This window comes from Aquarana catesbeiana, linkage group LG04 (assembly GCF_042186555.1).
Source record: "Aquarana catesbeiana isolate 2022-GZ linkage group LG04, ASM4218655v1, whole genome shotgun sequence".
NCBI classification, from domain to species: Eukaryota; Metazoa; Chordata; class Amphibia; order Anura; family Ranidae; genus Aquarana; species Aquarana catesbeiana.
The window spans coordinates 662,586,176-662,607,408 of record NC_133327.1 but is presented as its reverse complement, the minus strand read 5'-3'; the positions used below and the strand labels follow the sequence as shown (position 1 = coordinate 662,607,408).

At 40.5% G+C, this 21,233-nt stretch overlaps 1 protein-coding gene across 2 annotated transcripts in view; it reads left to right on the top strand.

Annotated features, from left to right (window-relative positions):
- The window catches only part of FSHR (follicle stimulating hormone receptor), a 239,644-nt gene that overhangs the window by 102,361 nt on the left and 116,050 nt on the right, over positions 1 to 21,233 (top strand). For both annotated transcript variants that reach the window (XM_073628528.1, XM_073628527.1), the window contains exon 2: positions 3,091 to 3,162. In XM_073628528.1, coding sequence (XP_073484629.1) covers positions 3,091 to 3,162 — 72 coding nt within the window. The remainder of the gene's footprint in view (positions 1 to 3,090; positions 3,163 to 21,233) is intronic.

Genomic DNA, 21,233 nt, shown 5'->3' with positions numbered 1-21,233 from the left:
ATCATTCAGGAGGCGGCCACGGGAAATGCCTGGCCTGGGAGCTGAAGGATGTAGCTGACAGCAAGCCACCGGGGGAACACGTGGGGGGCAGGCATGGTTCAAAGATGAAAAGGTGTATCCACTTATGTACCTCAATGCTCAGGATAGACAACTGCAATATAGGTATATATACATATATATATCTATATAGATAGATCTAGATATCTATATATCTATAGATATCTAGATCTATAGATATATATATCTATAGATATAGATATATATATCTAAGTATTCTCATAAATATTGCAGAGTATAAAAGACTAGACAGACTTACTTTAAAGCCCATCATTTTTGACCTACTTGCATGCATTCAGCAATGGATTTTCTAATGGATTTTCACTCTCAGATCACCAACTATTTGCATTTCACGAGGATGTTCAGGAATATACACTTGCTAAGCTGTTCTTTTAGGGCTCATTCACACAAGTATCTAAAATGCCACATTTGGATGTGTGCAGCTTAGGGTTTTGTATGCATCTAAACGTAGCACTATAGGTATCAATGCGCCCACAAATGAAAAATGTGCATAGCGCTTTACATGAGTATACTCATACATACATTGGGGGTAGACATATGCAATTCGCTTCGCTCCGAATCCATTTTTTAACAAATTTCAACAAATTTGTTCATTCCAAAATAACCGAATCAACAAAAACCTGTTTAACAAACTTTTCCAAATATTCGTAAATTCAATTATTTGAATATTCGTCAATTCGAAAGAATTCGTAAATTCGAAAAAATTTGGAAATTCGAAAAAAAAAAACGGAAATACGTAAATTCAAAAAGAATTAGAAATTCAGAAATTCGAAAGAAAAGGAAATTCGGAAATTCAAATAAAATTGGAAATTCGAAAATGAAAAAAAATCTGAAAATTTGAAAACCCGAAAATTCGAAAATATGAAATAATAACTAACTAATAATAACTTAACTATTACTAGATATTAAATTATAGGAATCTCCTTTCAAATGTGTCTGCGGCATTCGTTATTTTGGATAATTCGTAACTTCAGATAACTTCGTATTCGTTATGTTCACTAACAGTTAAATTTGAAAGGAAGTTTCAATACCTATAATTTAATAGATATTATTAGTTAGTTATTAGACATGTGCATTCGTTTTCGTCCGAATGCATTTTCGTCCGAATTTCAGGTATTTTCGTTATTGTTTTAACAAACGATAACGAAAATGCAGAATCCGAAAAACGAAAGATCCGACATAAACAAATGCTTTATTTTCCTTTTCGTTGCTACAACAGTTCGATATAGATAGGAGATTCGACATGATGATGACAATAACAATCTGTGTCCATCAAACCTGTGATTGAATGTGCCTAACCTTAGCTCTATTAGTCCAAGATTATTCTACATAGAGAGAAAAGATTCAACGTAGGGGAGAAAAGATTCAGCGTAGGGGAAAAAAGATAAATAAAAATAATGAAGATGATGAAAGTTATTGGCTGATTGTAACCAAAGAGGAGGAGCAGTAAAATAGCTAGAACTGAGTACACACGTACTTCGGCTTATGGTGTCTGTTGAAAGTTCTAAGAAGATTCGACGGAGCAGGTAAACTATACGGCGTCGTACAGTTTAGCTGCTCCGTCAAATATTCTTTGAACATTCGACAGACACCATAAGCCTTCAGTGACAGATTCGACCTTAATTTGGATTTTCGGACTAATGCAATTTTTAACGAAAAACTAAATAAATAAAAACAAATTTCGGGAGTAACTAAACAAATTTATTTTCCGGACACAAACAAAATTCCGAAACGAAATATTTCAGTGTGCACATGTCTATTAGTTATTATTTCAGATTTTTTAATTTTCGGGTTTTAGAATTTCCGTATTTCCGATTATTTTCACATTTCTGATTTTTTTTTAAATTTCCAAATTTCAGACTTTTTTCGAACTTCCAATTTTTTCGAACTTAAAATTTATTTTTTATTTTTTCGCATTTACGATTTTTTTTAGAATTTTTTTGAATTTACGATTTTTTTCAAATTTACGAATTGCGATCATAACGAATGACCGTAAAAAGGAAAGGAAAAAAAGGGCCAAATGAAATGAGAACTAACAAATTTTTCGGCAGTGCACATGTCTAATTGGGGGAGATTTACTAAACCTGGAGGGTGCCAAATCTGGTGCAGCTCTGCATAGAAACCAATCAGCTTCCAGGTTTTATTGTCAAAGCTTAATTGAATGCTATACTAATGGGCAGCACAGTGGTGTAGTGGATAGCACTTTCGCCTAGCAGTAAGAAGGGTCGCTGGTTCGAATCCCAACCATGACACTACCTGCCTGGAGTTTGCATGTTTTCCCTGTGCCTGCGTGGGTTTCCTCCCACACTCCAAAGACATGCCGGTAGGTTAATTGGATCCTGTCTAAATTGTCCCTAGTATGTATGAATGTGAATTAGGGACCTTAGATTGTAAGCTCCTTGAGGGTAGGGACTGATGTGAATGTACAATGTATATGTAAAGCGCTGCATACATTGATGGCGCTATATAAGTACCTGAAATAAATAATAAATAATTATGAAATTGTAATCTTGTGATATCTATTGCTACCCGTGTTAGTATCATGTTAACTGTTTTCAATTAGACATTGAGATCATATTTGTACCTATTTTATATGAATTAAACAATGTATATGAATTAATTAGCCGCTTATATTCATCAAGTTATTCTCTTGCCATCACGTGCTTCGCTCAAAGTCCCAACCCTTTTATTTGATTTTGTTTTCAAAAGCTTAATTGAACAAGCTGAAGTTAGAAGCTGATTGGCTACCATGCACAGATTCTGAGTGCCCCAGTTTTAGTAAATCTCCGCCATAAAGTAATTAAGAGAATTGTATGCATCTAAATTCACCTAACCGTGAGCTTTTTAGGCACATTTTTTATGCAGGATCTTCTGCTAGCTCTACCAGCAGGAACCTGTGTTCAGACAATATGCGTATGCCAGTGTGAATGAAGCCTTTAGATTGAAATAATATTTCCTTTCTTACCACTGATTTAATTTGTCTTCCTTTCTTTCATTTTTTATTTCTTACAGAAGAATCGTCTACACAAAAATTACAGTTATTCCAAATGGTGTCTTCTCTGGATTTCAAGAACTTACAAATATGTATGTATTTAAAGATAAATATTTAATAGATAGCAAAAATCTGATAATCTTAAAAGCTGAGACTACAGGATACACCTGCTCTAGAAGTCATAAAGTCCTCTTTTATCACAATAGAGGTTAAAGCATACATGTAAAAATAAACAGTTGATCAAGGATAGATTCTATAATAAGAAAAAGTAGAATTCAATATATTGAAGGACTGAACATTCATTTTTGATGGGAAATGATCGTATATTGACCACACAGCAAATTTTGTTTATTTATTGTCTACTAAAATCTCATTCTTTTGGTCAAAAAAAAGTTTTACCATATTACATAAAATAAGAAAACAACAGTGTAGGGCTTGTTAAAATCAAACAATACTACCACCAAATTATTATGATGTGTATACTATAAACATTGCCATGAAATTACATAATTAGTAAGGTTGAATAAAGCCACTAGTCCATCATCAATAAAGACACCAGTCCATCATTAATAAAGACATCCGTCCATCATCAATAAAGATACCAGTCCATCGTCAATAACGACACCAGTCCATCGTCAATAACGACACCAGTCCATCATCAATAAAGACACCAGTCCATCGTCAATAAAGACACCAGTCCATCGTCAATAACGACACCAGTCCATCATCAATAAAGACACCAGTCCATCATCAATAAAGACACCAGTCCATCATCAATAACGACACCAGTTCATCATCAATAAAGACACCAGTCCATCATCAATAACGACACCAGTCCATCATCAATAAAGACACCAGTCCATCATCAATAACGACACCAGTTCATCATCAATAAAGACACCAGTCCATCATCAATAATGACACCAGTCCATCATTAATAAAGACATCCGTCCATCATCAATAAAGATACAAGTCCATCGTCAATAACGACACCAGTCCATCATCAATAAAGATACCAGTCCATCATCAATAACAACACCAGTCCATCGTCAATACACAACACAGACCATCGTCAATAAAGACACCAGTCCATCATCAATAATGACACCAGTCCATCATCAATAACGACAGCAGTGCATCATCAATAAAGACACCAGTCCATCATCAATAAAGACACCAGTCCATCATCAAAAAAGACACCAATCCTTCATCAATAAAGACACTAGTCCATCATCAATAAAGACACTAGTCCATCATCAATAAAGACAAAAGTCCATCATCAATAAAGACACTAGTCCATCATCAATAAAGACAACAGTCCATCATCAATAAAGACACTAGTTCATCATCAATAAAGACAACAGTCCATCATCAATAAAGACACTAGTCCATCATCAATAAAGACACTAGTCCATCATCAGTTAAACATCAATAAAACACTTAAAGTGTCGAAAAATGCCCAAAGAAAAACCCAGAAGTGAGCTTTCTTCTCAATCTGTAGCAGAAAAAAAGACAGATAAGTGTGTATCTCAATAGCGTGAAAGCCTTTCAGCGATGAGACCACCCCACAGACCACCATGGTGTATACAGGTGGGGGTTTACCAGATAAACATGACCCTCACTGAGTAGAGGTTAAGTAGGGCTTGTTGTAATATTACATAAAGCCTCCAAACACCTTTAGGGATCTGAACCCACAATTACACCTCTGGGTATACCACCAGATTACTGTACAGTAGAACCCCACACGGAGGCGATACCACGAAAGAAGGAAGAAACACTCTCCACAGTGTAAATCATTTAAATAAAACCAGATTTAATAAGAGTAAATCCACTTAAAAACAGAGATGTTGATCAGACAGTTCATTACACATGAATGGTCTATTCACCCAAAACCAAGTTGACCATGGCTAATTTGCGCATGTGCACTGGTGAATTAGATACAGACATCTTGGTTTTTGGTGAATAGACCATTCATGTGTAATGAACTGTCTGATCAATATCTCTGTTTGTAAGTGGAGTTATTCTTATTAAATCTGGTTTTATTTAAATGATTTCTTCCTTCTTTTATGGTATCGTCTTCGCGTGGAGTTCTACTGTACAGTAATCTGTCGGTATACCCAGAGGTGTATAATTATGATAGACCTGAAAACGAAGCCCTCCAGTGGCACGCTGTCACTGCTAAAGGTGCTTCCGTCTTCACCCGGTCTTCCTTCCGTGTTCACGGACTTCGTCGATAACGTTGCTCACGCACATGCATGCGGGAGTCACTGTTTGGGGCACAGCTTTGAAGGACCAGCTTTCTTCAGTGCGCATGCTCTGGTGACATCACCGACTGCAACTAAAGTAAATATCTCCTAAACAGTGCACATTTAGTAGGTATTTACTGTACCTACAGGTAAGCCTTATTATAGGCTTACCTATAGGTAAAAATCATACAAGGGAGTTTACCGCCACTTTAACCCATAACAAAAAACACCATTACTTGACCATTCAGTCGGGCATAGGGACCATGCCACGGGGGGGGGAGGGGTGGGAAAACATCATCCAACCACGTAGACTCCAACACTATATGAACCTTAAGCTTATGTAGAGTGGATGATGTCACTCCTCCCCTCCATGAAAATGTTGAGAAGGCACTAATATGCAGCACTGATGGGCACTGATAGGCGGCACCGGTAGGTGCCACTGATGGGCACTGACAGGCGGCACCAATAGGTGGCACTGATGGGCACTGATAGGCGGCACCAATAGGTGGCACTGATGGGCACTGATAGACGGCACTAATGGGCAAGGATAGGCGGCATTGATAGGTGGCACTGATTGGCACTGACAGGCAGCGCTTCATAGGCTCTCTACTATAATCAGAGATGCGGCGTGTCCAAAGGACACACGCCCCACCGATCGTCCTGCTGCGTGCCCCTGGGGGCATGCACGAGCGACCCATTGTGAAGGACCTCATATGACTTCCAGTCAGAATGGTAAAGCCACCACCTGCACATCAATCCGCTATAGGCTGGGCGGAAAAGTGTTAACTTACCAATCCTTAGCTGTGGAGGCTGCATTAGTTTTCTTTTTTAGGCATTTCCCCTTACTTGGTGATCTGGTCAGTAACACACCTCTTGTATTAGAGCGCTTCCACTCTGGATGAAGGAGCAAAGGGGGCACCTTGGGATAGCAGCATTGTCAGTCTGCTGCTTACTGCTTTAAGGATCTAACCCTGTGTTGAAATGTTAGCCCACCAAGGCACTTGGGGATCCTTAACTGCTTTGTATGGGTGAGGTGGTGCTACACAAAGAACGCAATTTTATGCGTGGGCCTGCTGGGCCACTCACTGTTGTACTCCATTACAGGTCCAAAGCTTGGGTGATCTTTTTATTTTTTTTTCTGTGATTCGTTTTAGGCCAACGACCTAACCAAATTTTTCACCAAGCTGAAATGTATAAAAATAATCTTACTCCCATCCTTTTTTTTTTTTTAATCAAACTATACTTCTCTGTTTCTCCTATTTTCTCTTTCTTTTGTTCTGGCCTAAAATATGTTCTTATTAAGCTTCTAATGTAATGCTGACCTTCTTACTGAACTGGTTACTTTTATATTGTTTTTCTTTCCTTACAAATGTGCTAATATTGTTCACGGAGAGCTTTTCCAACTTTCTGCACATCAATGTTATTAGTGAGTGATGACAGGCGGTGTGCAAAAGGTTATACAAACCAGTGAGCGCTTCACCTTCACATTAACTAGGCGGACGCAGCGTGCAGTATGTGCAGAGTATCAATGTTTAACTCAGTTCTACCAATAAAGTGTTACTAAACCCAGGACCCTGTATTCACTATATCTGGTCTTCCACAGTACACAGAACATGGAAATGCAATTATTTTAGTAAATATAAACTGCTAAATACTTTTTCTCATCAGCAGTATATAGCAGTCTTGTGGCTTCTATCGGTGTCTGGGTAAAGCTTGTAGGAGGAGTTTTCATTCTACTCTGACTGTCCTATGAGGCTGCAGGATCCCTGACCCTCTGTCTGGACAGTGCAGATTGGCCCTGTGCTGATCACATGCACCATCCCAAGAAAAATGGGAGGATCAGAGAAGACAGGATCAAACAGCCTGTTTACACAATGCGGAGGGTTAACCCCTTAGGTTCCACAGTGAGTATAACAAGCATGCGTTACTGCAGGGGTCTCCGCACTTTTCACACAAAGGGGCCGATTTATTGTCCTTTAGACTTTAGGAGGGCCGGATTGTGGCCAGCAGAGGCAGAAAATGTCACGGGCCCAGCATCAGTAAAAATAAATATGGCCTCAGGGTTGGTGGTCAATAGGAGGAGGAGTAGTGCTCCTATTAGTAGGAGGATCAGTATCGGTGGAAGATATAGTGCCCCATTGTTTGTGTCAGTGGGAGGAATAGTGCCCCAAGGTCCGCAAGGTTCGCTTCTGTACGCAACCTCGGCAGGGTGGAGCAGGGCGCGTCTTTTTTATTTTCACACTGTTCTTGAAAAAAAACAAATTTTGGCACTTTTATTCCTATTACAAAGAATGTAAACATCCCAAAAAACATGACAGGACCTCTTAAATATGAGATCTGGGGTCAAAAAGACTTCAGATCTCATATTTACACTAAAACGCAATAAAAAAAAAAAATGACTGTCATTTAAATTTTTTTTTTTTTTTTTTTTTAAAGTCCATTTAAGAGCATTGGGCGGAAGTGACGTTTTGACGCCGGGAGGTCCGTAAGTGGTTAAGGACCAGGCCATTTTTTGTGATATGGCACTGCGTCATTTTAACTGACAATTGCGCGGTCGTGCGACATTGTACCCAAACAAAATTGACGTCCTTTTTTTCCCCAAAAATAAAGCTTTCTTTTGGTGGTATTTGATCACCTCTGCGGTTTTTATTTTTTGCGCTATAAACAAAAAAAGAGTGACAATTTTGAAAAAAAACATGTTTTGTACTTTTTGCTATAATAAATATTCAAAAAAAAAAAATTTCTTCATCAGTTTAGGCCGATATCTACTCTGCTACATATTTTTGGTAAAAAAAATCGCAATAAGCGTATATTGATTGGTTTGCGCAAAAGTTATAGTGTCTACAAAATAGGGGATAGATTTATGGCATTTTTATTATTATTATTTTTTTTACTAGTAATGGCGGTGATCAGCGATTTTTATCGGGATTGCAACGGACACATCGGACACTTTTGACACTTTTTTAGTACCACTGACATTTATACAGCGATCAGAGCTAAAAATAGCCACTGATTACTGTATAAATGTCACTGGCAGGGAAGGGGTTAACACTAGGGAGCGATCAAGGGGTTAAATGTGTTCCCTAGTTGTGTTCTAACTGTGGGGGGATAGGAGTGACTGGAAGAGGAGAGGCATTGTTGTTCCTACTAAGTAGGAACACACAATCTGTCTCCTCTCCCCTGTGTTTACACACACAGATCCCAGTTCTCGCTCTGTCACGAGAGATCATGGGTGCCCGGCGGTCATCGTGCCTGCTGGGCACGCGCGTCGTCTCCGAGGACACGCTGCCGACACGCGCCTGCTACAGCATCTTAAAGAGTACAGCAACGATGTACAGCTACGACAGCTCGCGCACGGGAGCCATCCTGCCACAGTATAACTGCGGCGGCTGGTCTGGAAGAGTTTAAAGTTCATGTGCCTGTAAAGGCAGCCATCCTAATACTTTTGACAATCTAGTGTATGTGTATGTTATTTGTTGTTTGTACCCATAGTAGGGCCTACCTACTACACAATCAGACTGACAGTAACTGACACTGATATTAATTTTAAAAAGGCAATTTTTTGGGAAAATTTCACCTAAAAGATAGTGACTGTGGCCTCTGACTCTGACCTTTGACCCAACATTTGACCTTAACACTAACCCTAACACTGACCTGGATCAAGCCTTTATCTAGCTATTTTTTATTTCTTTCTTTTTTTTTAAAACACAAGTCCATCAAGTCGAACCTGTGTGTGTGCTTTTATGTCAATATTACATTGTATATCCCTGTATGTTGTAGTCATTTAGTGCCTATCTAACAGTTTTTTTAAATTATCTATGCTCCCTGCTGAAACCACTGCTTGTGGAAGAGAATTCCACATTCTTACCGCTCTTACAGTAAAGAACCCTCTACACAGTGTAAGGTTAAACCACTAGTCTTTTAATTTTAGTGAATGTCTGCGTGTCTTTTTAATTTCCCTTTCGCAAAAAAGTTTTATCCCTTTTGTGGGGTCACCAGTACTGTATTTGTATATTGAAATCATATCCCCTCTCAAGCATCTCTTCTCCAGAGAGAATAAGTTCAATGCTCGTAATCTTTCCTCATAACTAAGGTCCTCCAGTCCCTTTATTAGCTTTGTTGCCCTTCTCTGGACTCTCTCCAGTTCCAGCACATCCTTCCTAAGGACTGGTGCCCAGAACTGGACGGCATACTCCAGGTGCGGCTGGACCAGAGTCTTGTAGAGTGGGAGAATTATCGTTTTATCTCTGGAGTCAATCCCCTTTTTGATGCCAATATTCTGTTTGCTTTGCTTGCAGCAGCCCAGCCATTGCATGCCATTGTTGAGCCTATCATCTACTAGGTCCTTTTTCATCCTAGATTCCCCCAGAGGTTCACCCCCTAGTGAGTAGATTGCATTCATGTTTTTGCCACCCAAATGCATAATTTTACATTTTTCTACATTAAACCTCATTTGCCACACACCATTAATTTGTTCAGATCTTCTTGCAAGGTTTCCACATCCTGCGGAGAAATTATTGCCCTGCTTAGCTTAGTATCACCTGCAAATACAGAGATTGAGCTGTTTATCCCATCCTCCAGGTCGTTTATGAACAAATTAAAAAGGACAGAACCCTGGAGGACCCCACATTCCACGCCAGACCATTCCGAGTAATCCCCATTTATCACTACCCTGTGAACTTGCCCTTGTAGCTTTAGCTGTAGTTTTCAATCCATGTACTCACCCTATGGTCCATGCCGACAGACCTTAGTTTGTACAGTAAACATTATGGGGAACTGTATCAAATGCCTTTGCAAAATCCAGATACACCACGTCTACGGCCTTCCTTTATTTAGATGGCAGCTCACCTCCTCATAGAAGGTTAATAGATTGGTTTGGCAAGAACGATTCTTCATGAATCCCTGCTGATTTCTACTAATGACACAGTTTTCATTACTAAAATCTTGTATAGAATCCCTTATCATCCCCTCCAAGAGCTTACAAACTATTGACGTTAAGCTAATTGGTCTGTAGTTCCCAGGGATATATCTTTGTCCTTTTTTAAATATCAGTACTACATTGGCTTTTCTTCAATCAGCTGATACCATTCCAGTCAGTAGACTGTTTGTAAAAATAAGGAATGGTCTGGCAACAATTACTTGACTGAGTTCCTTAAGGACCCTCGGGTGCAAGCCATCTGGTCCCCGTGACTTATTAATGTTACGTTTTTCAAGTCTATTCCTAATTCTATCCTCTGTTAGCCATGAGGGTGCTTCCTGTGACATGTCATGAGGATAAACACAGCAGTTTTGGTTACTGAAGCCCCCCGTTTCCCTCTTGAAGACTGAGGAGAAAAATAATTTCAATACCTTTGCCATTTCTCCATCCTTTGTAACCAGATTCCCCTCATCATTCTTTATGGGGCCAATTTGATCTGACCTCTCTCTTCTTCTATTTATATACTTAAATAATTTCTTGGGATTTTCTTTACTCTCCTCCGCTATGTGCCTTTCGTGTTCTATCTTGGCCGCCCTGATTTCACCCTTACATTTCTTATTGCATACTTTGTAAAGTTGGATTGCTGATGATGATCCTTAAGCCTTGTATTTTTTGAAGGCCTTCTCGTATTCTTTTATATGCATTTTTAGGTTGGAGTTAAGCCACCCAGGACTTTTATTAGCTCTTTTAAATGTATTTCCCATTGGGATGCACTGACTAATGCCCTTATTTAATATCCTCTTAAAGCATACCCATTTTTCCTCCGTGTTCTTTGTTCCTAAGATTTTATCCCATGTAGTATCTTCTAGCAAGGATCATAGTTTAGGGAAGTTGGCTCTTTTGTAATTCAGTGTTTTTGTATTCCCCTTATGTTTCCTATTTGTATGATTTATACTGAAACTAATTGACCTGTGATCGCTGTTTAATAAATTGTCCCTTATTTCTACATCAGTGATCAGGTCTGTATTGTTGGTAATCAGTAGGTCCAATAACACTTTGTTTCTTGTTGGTGCATTTACCATCTGACCCATGAAATTGTTCTGCAAGACATTTAGGAAATGGCGAGCTTTAGATGAATGCGTGGTTCCTTCCACCCAGTCTATGTCTGGATAATTAAAATCCCCCATTATAATGTCACTTCCTATCCTTGCTACTAATCCAAACTGTAATAGGAGGTCCCCCCCTTCTCCCTGGTTAGGGGGTCTATAGCTTACACCCAGTATTACTTCCCCTTAGTTTCCTCCCTTTGTAGCTCTACCCATAAGGATTCCACCTCCTTCCTTGCCCCATTAGTGATGTCATCCCTCACATTCACTTGTACATAATTTTTGATATATAGCCATTCCCCTCCCCCTTTTTTACCCTCCCTATCCCTGCGATATAGGGAATACCCTTGAATGGTTGCCAGCCAATCATGGGAGCTGTTGAACCAAGTCTCTGAAATTCCCACAAAATCTAAATCTTCCTCGTACAACAGTAGCTCTAGTTCTCCCATCTTGTCCGCCAGGTATCTAGGTATCCTGGGTCCAGATCGTTAATACAAGACCAATCTCTGTGTGAGAGCCCGATAGTACGAGACCGATCTAGTGAGAGCCCGATCTCTGTGCTAGGAGCGTGCTGTGGAGCGCACTCCCAGCACAAGCCCAAGAACACATATGTGGTGCCCAGTTTTAAAGCCCACCTTCTGGATGCCGCATATATGTGTTACTGTGTTGTTATAGAGTTAAGATAGCAGTACCAATAACATAACTTTATGGGTCCAGCACTTTAGCAGCAGGGCCTTCCTATTCCTTCTGTATTGAACTGAATTGTAATTGTACTGTCACCTTTATATTGTAAAGCACTGCGTAAACTGTTGGTGCTATATAAATCCTGTATAATAAAAAAAATACCGGTTGATCTTGCCACAGATGCCATGTCCTTGTCACTTCCTGCAAGAACCCTATCCTTATTTTGTAGACAGTTACAGATGATTTACATCTATGTGTTCCGGGAACGCGCGTACTAGCACACACGTTACCCCAACATGTGGCAACTGAGGTTATATGTGTTGACCTGTTGCAGTGCCATTATTTTCCATAGCACTCCAACACACTAAGGCAAAACATGTTGCATCAAAAATTTTGTGAAATGCGATTTTTGAGTCACTAATGTGCATTGGAAGCCTTAATGCAACATGTGTTAACATACATGCATTAATGCACTGCACAAATGTAAATTGGTTTTAGGTCTTATCAATCCAACTTGTAATACTGCCTGTTTCGAAGGTCCATGGAAATGATCTGGCAGCTATACAGCCCACTTCCATATGAAAGCTGACTGGTGGCTTGTGAAGTTTACCCACATTGTATGTATGTAGCGATACCTCGAAGGAACTACTTGGTAATTTGGGTTCTGTATTCTGTGCCCTAACTCCGAGAACACCCTCAGACCCTCTGACACACCTGGTTGAATAAAAGTTACAGCATACAAGCATCAAATGCAATGTGAATAATAATAGTATAACTAGTATAGAGTGCACTCTAATGCCCCGTACACACGGTCGGATTTTCAGACGGAAAATGTGTGATAGGACCTTGTTGTCGGAAATTCCGACCGTGTGTAGGCTCCATCAGACATTTTCCATCGGTATTTCCGACACACAAAGTTTAAGAGCTTACTATAAAATTTTCCGACAACAAAATCCGTTGTCGGAAATTCCGATCGTGTGTACACAAATCCGACGCACAAGTGCCACGCATGCTCAGAATAAATAAAGAGACAAAAGCTATTGGCTACTGCCCCGTTTATAGTCCCGACGTACGTGTTTTACGTCACCGCGTTTAGAACGATCGGATTTTCTGACAACTTTGTGTGACCATGTGTATGCAAGACAAGTTTGAGCCAACATCCGTCGGAAAAAATCCATGGATTTTGTTGTCGGAATTTCCGATCAATGTCCGACCGTGTGTACAGGGCATAAGCGAATCATCAGGATATGGTGCATTGTCCCCTGAGATGTCTCTGTAGCTCATATATAATACCAAGGTCATGTTCTTACACTTATGCTGTGACCACTGTACGTTGCTTTTAGCTGCAGTATGTTATAACATTTTTTATGAACTTTGATGTTTTAATAAAGATTTGTACTTTTTCTATATTAATTTGGAGCATTCTTGTCTGTGTTGCCGTTTCAATAGTTCCTTAACAAGGAGGGAATCTCTTTTTCTAAATGTCCCCTGAGAGGTACTTCTTAGCATTAGCAATAGGGGAAGGTCTCTGTGCAGCAGCTGTAAAGGGGCAGTCTTTAGTCCTAACTCTTCAGCCGGCTAGCGCTGGGGCCCAGGTGCACATGAGAATAGTCCCAGTTAAGCCTGCAGACAACAATAAGGCTACTAGATGGCTGTATGGTTAGTTCCTAAAGGGCTCAGTCTCTCTAGCAACAGGTAATAAATTCGCACAGTAGCAGCTCACCAAACTCAGTTTTATTGCAGCACACCATCTGGTCACACACAGAAATCAGTCCTCTGTCTGCTCTGCATGTGGCACCCTCAAACCTAGTGCTTTGGATCCTGCTCAGGCCACCAATATACATCAGTGATGGTGCACACTTTACAGCAATGTGCACTCTTTAGCTCCCTCATGCCAAGAGGAAGCTGTGTTCTGTTCACCCTGAGAAAACTCAGCTCTTTCCCCTCCACCTGGCAATCTCCCTCTGGGCAATGCAGGTCAAAAGCTCTTGATTACAGTAAAGCCTCTCTCCTCTGGACTACAGTTCCCACAGTGAAGTGCTTCCTGACTCAGTCTATTCAACTCCTCCTGTTCAGCAGATCCCTCCTTTTGCTGAAACAGCTGTTAACCAGTTCAGCACTGCAAGGAAGCAGCTACAGAGAGCAACTATAGCCAGTGTTTCTCTCACTCTCCATTCTTAGCCAAGCACCTGGCTACATCTATAAAACCCCTAGTGCTGTTGGCATAAGCCATAAGTTCCTCTTTAAAGAGGAAGTAAACCCTAATGGGTTTTTCTTCCTTTCTTCTTCTCTGCAAAGTGAAGGCATAATGTGCTAGTATGCACTGCATACTAGCACATTATGTGACACTTACCTGCAAACAAAGCAGGCCACATCCATCTTTACCCGTCTTCCTTCTGGGGCCGTGGACTCCAGCTGTGTGGCACTCCCACGCATGCGCACGGGAGCCGCTGCTCACGGCACTCACTCCTGAAGAAACAGCACGAGTGGCTGTTCCTTCAGAGCGCATTACATCATCAGCGCAGTAAACAGTGAATATCTCCTAAACGGCGCACGTTTAGGAGATATTTACAGTACCTATAGGTAAGCCTTATTCTAGGCTTGTCTATAGATACAGATGTTACAGGGAGGTTTACAACTTCGTTAACCCCCCTGGCGGTATTCCCGAGTCTGGCTCGGGGTGGATTTTACATACCAAAAGCGGTATCCCCGAGCCAGACTCGGGCTTGCATCGTAGGATCCAGGAAGAGTTTACTTACCTTGTCCCCTGGATCCTGCGATGTCTCCCCGCTGTGATCGGCGAGCCGCTGTGTCTCGCTCGATTCACAGTGCCGAGCTCTGTTCCCTGCGAGCGTTGCGACGCACGGGGACGGAGTTCGGCGGTAAATTCAAAAGTGAAACACACAGTACAGATACAGCATACTGTAATCTTACAGATTACAGTACTGTATCAAATAATTACAAATCCCCTTTGTCCCTAGTGGTCTGCCCAGTGTCCTGCATGCAGTTTTATATATATAAAACTGTTCTTTCTGCCAGGAAACTGGAGATTGTCCATAGCAACCAAAACTGTCTCTTTACATCTAAAGTGGCTTTAGACCAGCTAGAAAAAAGCGATAATAAATTATAATCACTTGCAGAATTGAGCGATAGTGATTTGTGGGGAGATCCGTCATCAAACACTAAAAGTAATAAAAGCTAAAATTCTGCAACTGAGCAAATTTCAGTGTTTTTGATTTGATTACATTATTATATAATTTTTATTATTATTATATTATTATGTGTTTTAATTATTTATAGTTATTTATTATATTATAATTTTTTATTTCGTTTTTCAAACTTTATCATACCCGGGATGTCTACTAGACTCTTGTTTGGACAGATTTAAGTGAACTATTCCTAAGAATTACAGGCCTACAATATAAAACACCAAATTTCTGTGCAAAATAATGGTACCGCTTTCAGCACCTAAAATCTGAAATAATCATACCGCCAGGGAGGTTAAGGGCTGATAAACTGCAATATATAACATTTTTGTTTTTGGGTTTAGATTACACTGTAAGCCAAAGCTTCTATTTAGTTTCAAATACAGCAGGAGAACCTCAATGTTTTAGTTCTTAAAGGGAATTTCAGAACTATCCAAGAAAGGAAAACGTTTGAACTAAGAATGATACTTCTTTTTGACACGAAAAATAATGGCCTGAATTTAGATATTGGTTTCCTTACACATTATGCTAAAGTTTTATGACCCTCTCTGTGACTAGTATCCCCCCCCCCCCCCCCTCCATTCTATAGCTCTCCCTCTGTCTTATCTCACTAACTCTGCTGCTATCTTTATTACCATTGATTTGTATGTGTTTGTTTTTCTCTTTTTTTTTTTCCTCTTTAAAGCGGGGGTCCACCTATCGTTTTTTTTTTTTTTTAATTCATTCACAAACTTTTCTTCTCAGCATTACATACTCACATATTGTGTGTAATATGTCCGCCTGTGTCAGATTTCCTCGGAAAGAATAACTTATATTATTCACTGCAGGCGGTTTCCATCTTCATTGTGGGCATTTGAAGCCCACAAGCATTTATTTCCTGGATGCGGTGAATGCTGTGCTCCCAACATTCACCGCTCGTTTCCCGCACATGCTCAGTGGCATCCTGGGAAGCCTGAGACTAGCTCCCAGGAGACTGTGCGGAGTCTGGGAGAGGCTAGAAACACAGCTACTCCCACGGGAGGAGAACCAGGAAGTGCAAAGAAGAATAGAAAAATAAAAGGTATTTACGGCGATTTAAATTTTTTTAAACGGCATGTCAGCATCTAGGCAAGGAAGAAAATACATACAGATATTGTTCAAAATTTGGGTGGAACCCCGCTTTAACATTCTGCTTAAAAATTTGTGAATCAGTACTGCTTGGACCTTGAGGAAGGGGACATACCCCGAAAAGCTTGTCCTGAAAAATTGTATGTTAGTGCAAATAAAAAAAGTATCACGGACAGTACTCAATTTTCTCTGTCACAATTGCACTAATACGGCTACAATCAAATCAAAATACAGCAGGGAAATGTTAGAGAAAGGTATCAACGATACAGGAGGTACAGGGAAATCATAGATTGGGCTCCATTCACTTCACAATTTAGTAAATTAGACTATCAGAGTAGACAGTAACACAAATGTAAAGTAAAAGGAAGCACAATCATAATTGTCTAATATAATTATTGCATCACTCAAATCGTGGATCTTTATGAGATTTAGTGATTTTAATGCTGCTGTGAAAGAAAACCGCCTTCTATCCTTTGATACGTCAGAAAACATAAACCGCATTAAATCAGATTAGCAGCCAAGTGGGTGTATTAAAACACTCAATTTGTTTCCAAGTTATAAGCTGAATCTGTGTCCTCGTCAATTGTCATTAACCGCAAATGTGTCTGAGGAAGCTCTACAAACACATTTACAAAAGATTTCTTCACTGATGTTCTAGGCTTTGGTAAAACAATTTCTTAATATTAGAGCTAGTTAGGGTTGAATAAACAGGAGATACGTGATTATTTATTCCTAGTGTAGCCACCACAAATGTGCCCACATACCGCTGGTAGGGGTTTGTGGCAAGATCTCCCGGGAGTATGGACAAAGGTAGAAAACACTGCCAGTGTCTGAAAAGTTGCATGTGATTGATGGCTGTGGGTATCCAATGCAGATTTTATTTCACCACTTAAGGACCAATTTTTTTGTGTACAAGAAAAATCTGTACTTTTTGCTTGAAAAATACTTAGAACCCCCAAACATTATATATATATATATATATATATATATATATATATATATATATATATATATATATATATTTTTTTATTAGCAGAGACCCTAGAGAATAAAATGGCGGTCGTTTTCTTTTTTTACTGTCACACGGTATTTGTGCAGCAGTTTTTCAAACGCAATTTAAATTTTTTTGTCAAATATACACTTTAATTAATTTTAATGCAAACAAACACAATATATAACCCAATTCTTTCTTAAGCTATAAACAATGTTGTTGTGCCGAATAATTAGATACCTAACATGTCATGCTTTAAAATTGCACATGCTCTTGGATAGGCGACAAACGACAGTAATAAAAAATCTCCTTAGGCGATGCTTTAAACATTTTTACAGGTTATCTGTTTAGAGTTACAGAGGAGGTCTAGCACTAGAATTATTACTCTGACTCTAACGTTTGCAGCAATACCTCACATGTGTGGTGCGAACACCGTGTACATATGCATGCATGCAGGGGCGGACTGATAACTCATGGGGCCCCCGGGCAATAGGAGATTATGGGGCCCCCAGGCAATCAGAGATTATGGGGCCACACAGTATACACACACACAGTATACAATCACACAGTATACACATACATGTACACACAGTATACACAGACAGATGTAAAAAAAAACACAGATTTATACATACTGTCCTTGGTTTTACTGAGGCTGGCAACCCTAATGGGGCCCCCTAGTGGCCCAGGGCCCTCGGGCAGTGCCCGAGTGACTCAATGGTCAGTCCGCCCCTGCATGCACGACTTACATATGTATTCGCTTCCACACACGAGCACAGAGGGATTTGGGGGGGGGGGGTGTGTGCTTACATTTTTTTTTTTTTTAACCACTCCCGCAGAGCTTATACATGATATCATCTGAGAATTAAACCGCTCATTGAAAGTCCATATCGGCAAGAGTCCACATAGTGTCCAGAGGAGGTAACGAAACTGTAGTGCGGCTAAGTATCACAAACGTGAAGAGACCATGTTTTGTTTTGTCACGTTTTTGGGGCTGTGTTCGATATGTGCAAAGAGAGATTACACAAATGCCTAAAAGTATAACATTTATTAAAAGTAATGACAGATACAGATAAAGAAAATATTACAAGAATACTTAAAAGAGAAGTATGAATTTGGGTTTTTTTCTTCCATTAGACTTACCTAGGTGGATTCTGCATCTGTCCCCCGGCGCCTTTACACTGAGAACCGAGCCACTGAACACTGCCGTTGGCTCGGTTCTCTCGGCTCCCACGAGCAGAGAGCTGCTGACTGTCAATCAGCAGCTCTCCTCTCTGCACCTCCACACTCACTGGAGCGCTGAGCTGTGGAGGGGTGGGAAGCGGCCGTCTCAGGCTCTCAGCCACTCGCTGAAAAGCTGAGACGGGCATCAGTCAAGGCACCTGTGGATCCAGACTTCCATTGTCGGGATGACGCGGTGCCTGGACTGATTCCTGTGACGTTAGCAGAGAGGAGACTTCAGTCCGCTCTCTGCTGAAAACAGGTCATAGGAGTGCAAAACGAATTGCAGTCCTGTGACCCATAGGCGAAGCTTAGCCAAAGGAGCTTAGGCTGGACTTCTTCTTTAACTAAAGGTGCTGTTTCCTCCATGGGTCCCGTAACATGGCACAGGTGACCACTCCACACCTTGGCTCACAAATGTCATCACGCCAGAGCGGGTGGAACTTACACCAACCGTTCAGCTGCGGCTAAGTGGCAAAGTTTTTATGGACTGTTGCTGTTGTCAAAAGCGTTTGTCTCCTTTCGCCAATATGCTTGTGGTTGACATCAAGGCAGGTGTGTTACGAAGACTGTCAGTCAAGCATTCCATAATTAACATTAATCCCCATATAGCTGAATGAGATTTTCTGTGCAGCTACAGTAAATCAGACAGGGAAAGGAAAGTAGGTATCTACACTTTAGATTAGATACACTTTAGATCCCACATTTTTCATTAAAGGTAAACGGGGGGGGGGGGGATACTTTAATTATTCTTTTTGTTTACAATTATCAGGTGCTTTCCAATACTGATATGTTGGCTTTATGTACAGTTGGAGGCATTATGTGATATTTGTGAACCGGGGGGTGGAGTGATGGGGAAACTGTATATTTTATATTATTGTCGGTTCATATTATGGCTCACTAATGAATTGTTGGCCTCCAAATCCTGGTCAAGGAACCATATAAAGACATAGACATAGCTTTATCGTATACCAAAGGAATGTTATTGCTAACTGATAACCAAGTCCTTGAGGGGTCATATTGCCAAGGGAGTTGTCTTTTTCTTACATTTAAGACCAATAGACCAAACCCAAAACCAAGCCAAGGTCTTTGTCTCACATCAGAGCTGCCTAATGGAGGTACACCTCTGTGGTCACCTGTGCCATGTTACGGGACCCATGGCGGAAACAGCACCTTTAGTTAAGTATTCTTGTTATGTTTTCTTTATCGTTATATGTATCTGTCATTACTTTTTTTTTTTTTTTTTTTTAATTATTTTTTTTATTTAAGAAAAAAGGAAATAACAGTATTGCAAAATTACAGGCAAGTGAAAAAGAAAAATGGTACAACAATTGGTATATATCACATAACAAGGAAATGATTGATATATGGGATGTATGAATTACAAGAATGCGTGTACATAATATGTCGTATGCCCTCTGGCAAGAAAGGGGCCAATTCCTGCTTAACATAGGTAAACAATTTTCCATATCCAACATCATTGCCCAAGGTAATCAGGGTTTTTTCGCTATTTTTCAATGATAGGATCATCCTCCCTGCTATGGGACAGCCCGGGCATTGATGTCCCGGCTATCTCACAGCCATAGCACTGTGCTGTACCATTAAAGATCAAGAACTTAACCATGAATAGATACCTGAGAAAACGAACAGGGAAAGTAGAAGAAGAAAGAGTGGTGGAAGTGGGGGGAGGTAGAGGGAAAAGGTGAGGGAGTAGGGGGGGTGTGGGGTTTCCCCAGGTCCGGACTCCTGTGTACAGTATTCGTCATCTAAAACATTTTACTCAGGCTTTGACATAATTTCCGAAAAAGACTGTTGTATATTTGAAGGCAAACCAGCAGGACCATATTTTTGTTACATAATCAGATTTGTTCCTGAGCGAGAGGGTGAGGTCTTCCATGTAATATGTGCGATCAACTTCCGTTAGCCATTGGCGTAACGTGGGTATGTTTTTTTGTTTCCATAGTCTGGGAATCAATGCTTTGGCAGCATTAAGAAGGTGGGGAGTTATGGATTTCTTATATGCTCCTACTGGCCTGCCTGTACAGTGTAACAGTACCACAAACGGGTCATTGGGGACCTCATCTCCTTGAATCACCTTAATCCAGTGAGGTATAGACAACCAAAACGGACGTATCAGTGGGCAAAACCACCAGATGTGAGCATGTGTTGCACGTTCCCCACATCCCCGCCAGCACAAAGGAGAGACTTGTGGAAAATATTTGTGAAGAAGGGCTGGCGTGTAGTGCCATCTGGTTAGCAGCTTGTAGTTCATTTCGGCAGTTTTAGTAGCTGAGGAGGTGATATGAGACATTATGAGAATATTAGATTTTTGTGTTGGGGACAGCTTTTTTTGAAGTTCCGTTTCCCAGTTGTGTAAGAAAGCTGGGTCTCCCACAGGGGTTGCCGTTTGCATTATTTGGTAGAAGTGAGAAATTGGTTTTTCCACCGGTTGTGACTCGGCTAAAGTTGACTCAATAGGTGTAAGGTCATTGATAGATCTAATGGGTTTAGGAAGAGATTGAATAAAGGCCGCAAGTTGTCTGTATCTCCAATGCTCCATAGGTGTCGCCTTCGAACTTTGTAAGATTGTGTTCAGGGGCAAAACTCCCCTCGAGGTAGTGACCTGGTGTAAGTGGGTCAGCGTCCCCAAAGACCACGGGTGGGCCCCGCGGCCGAGGTTCCCC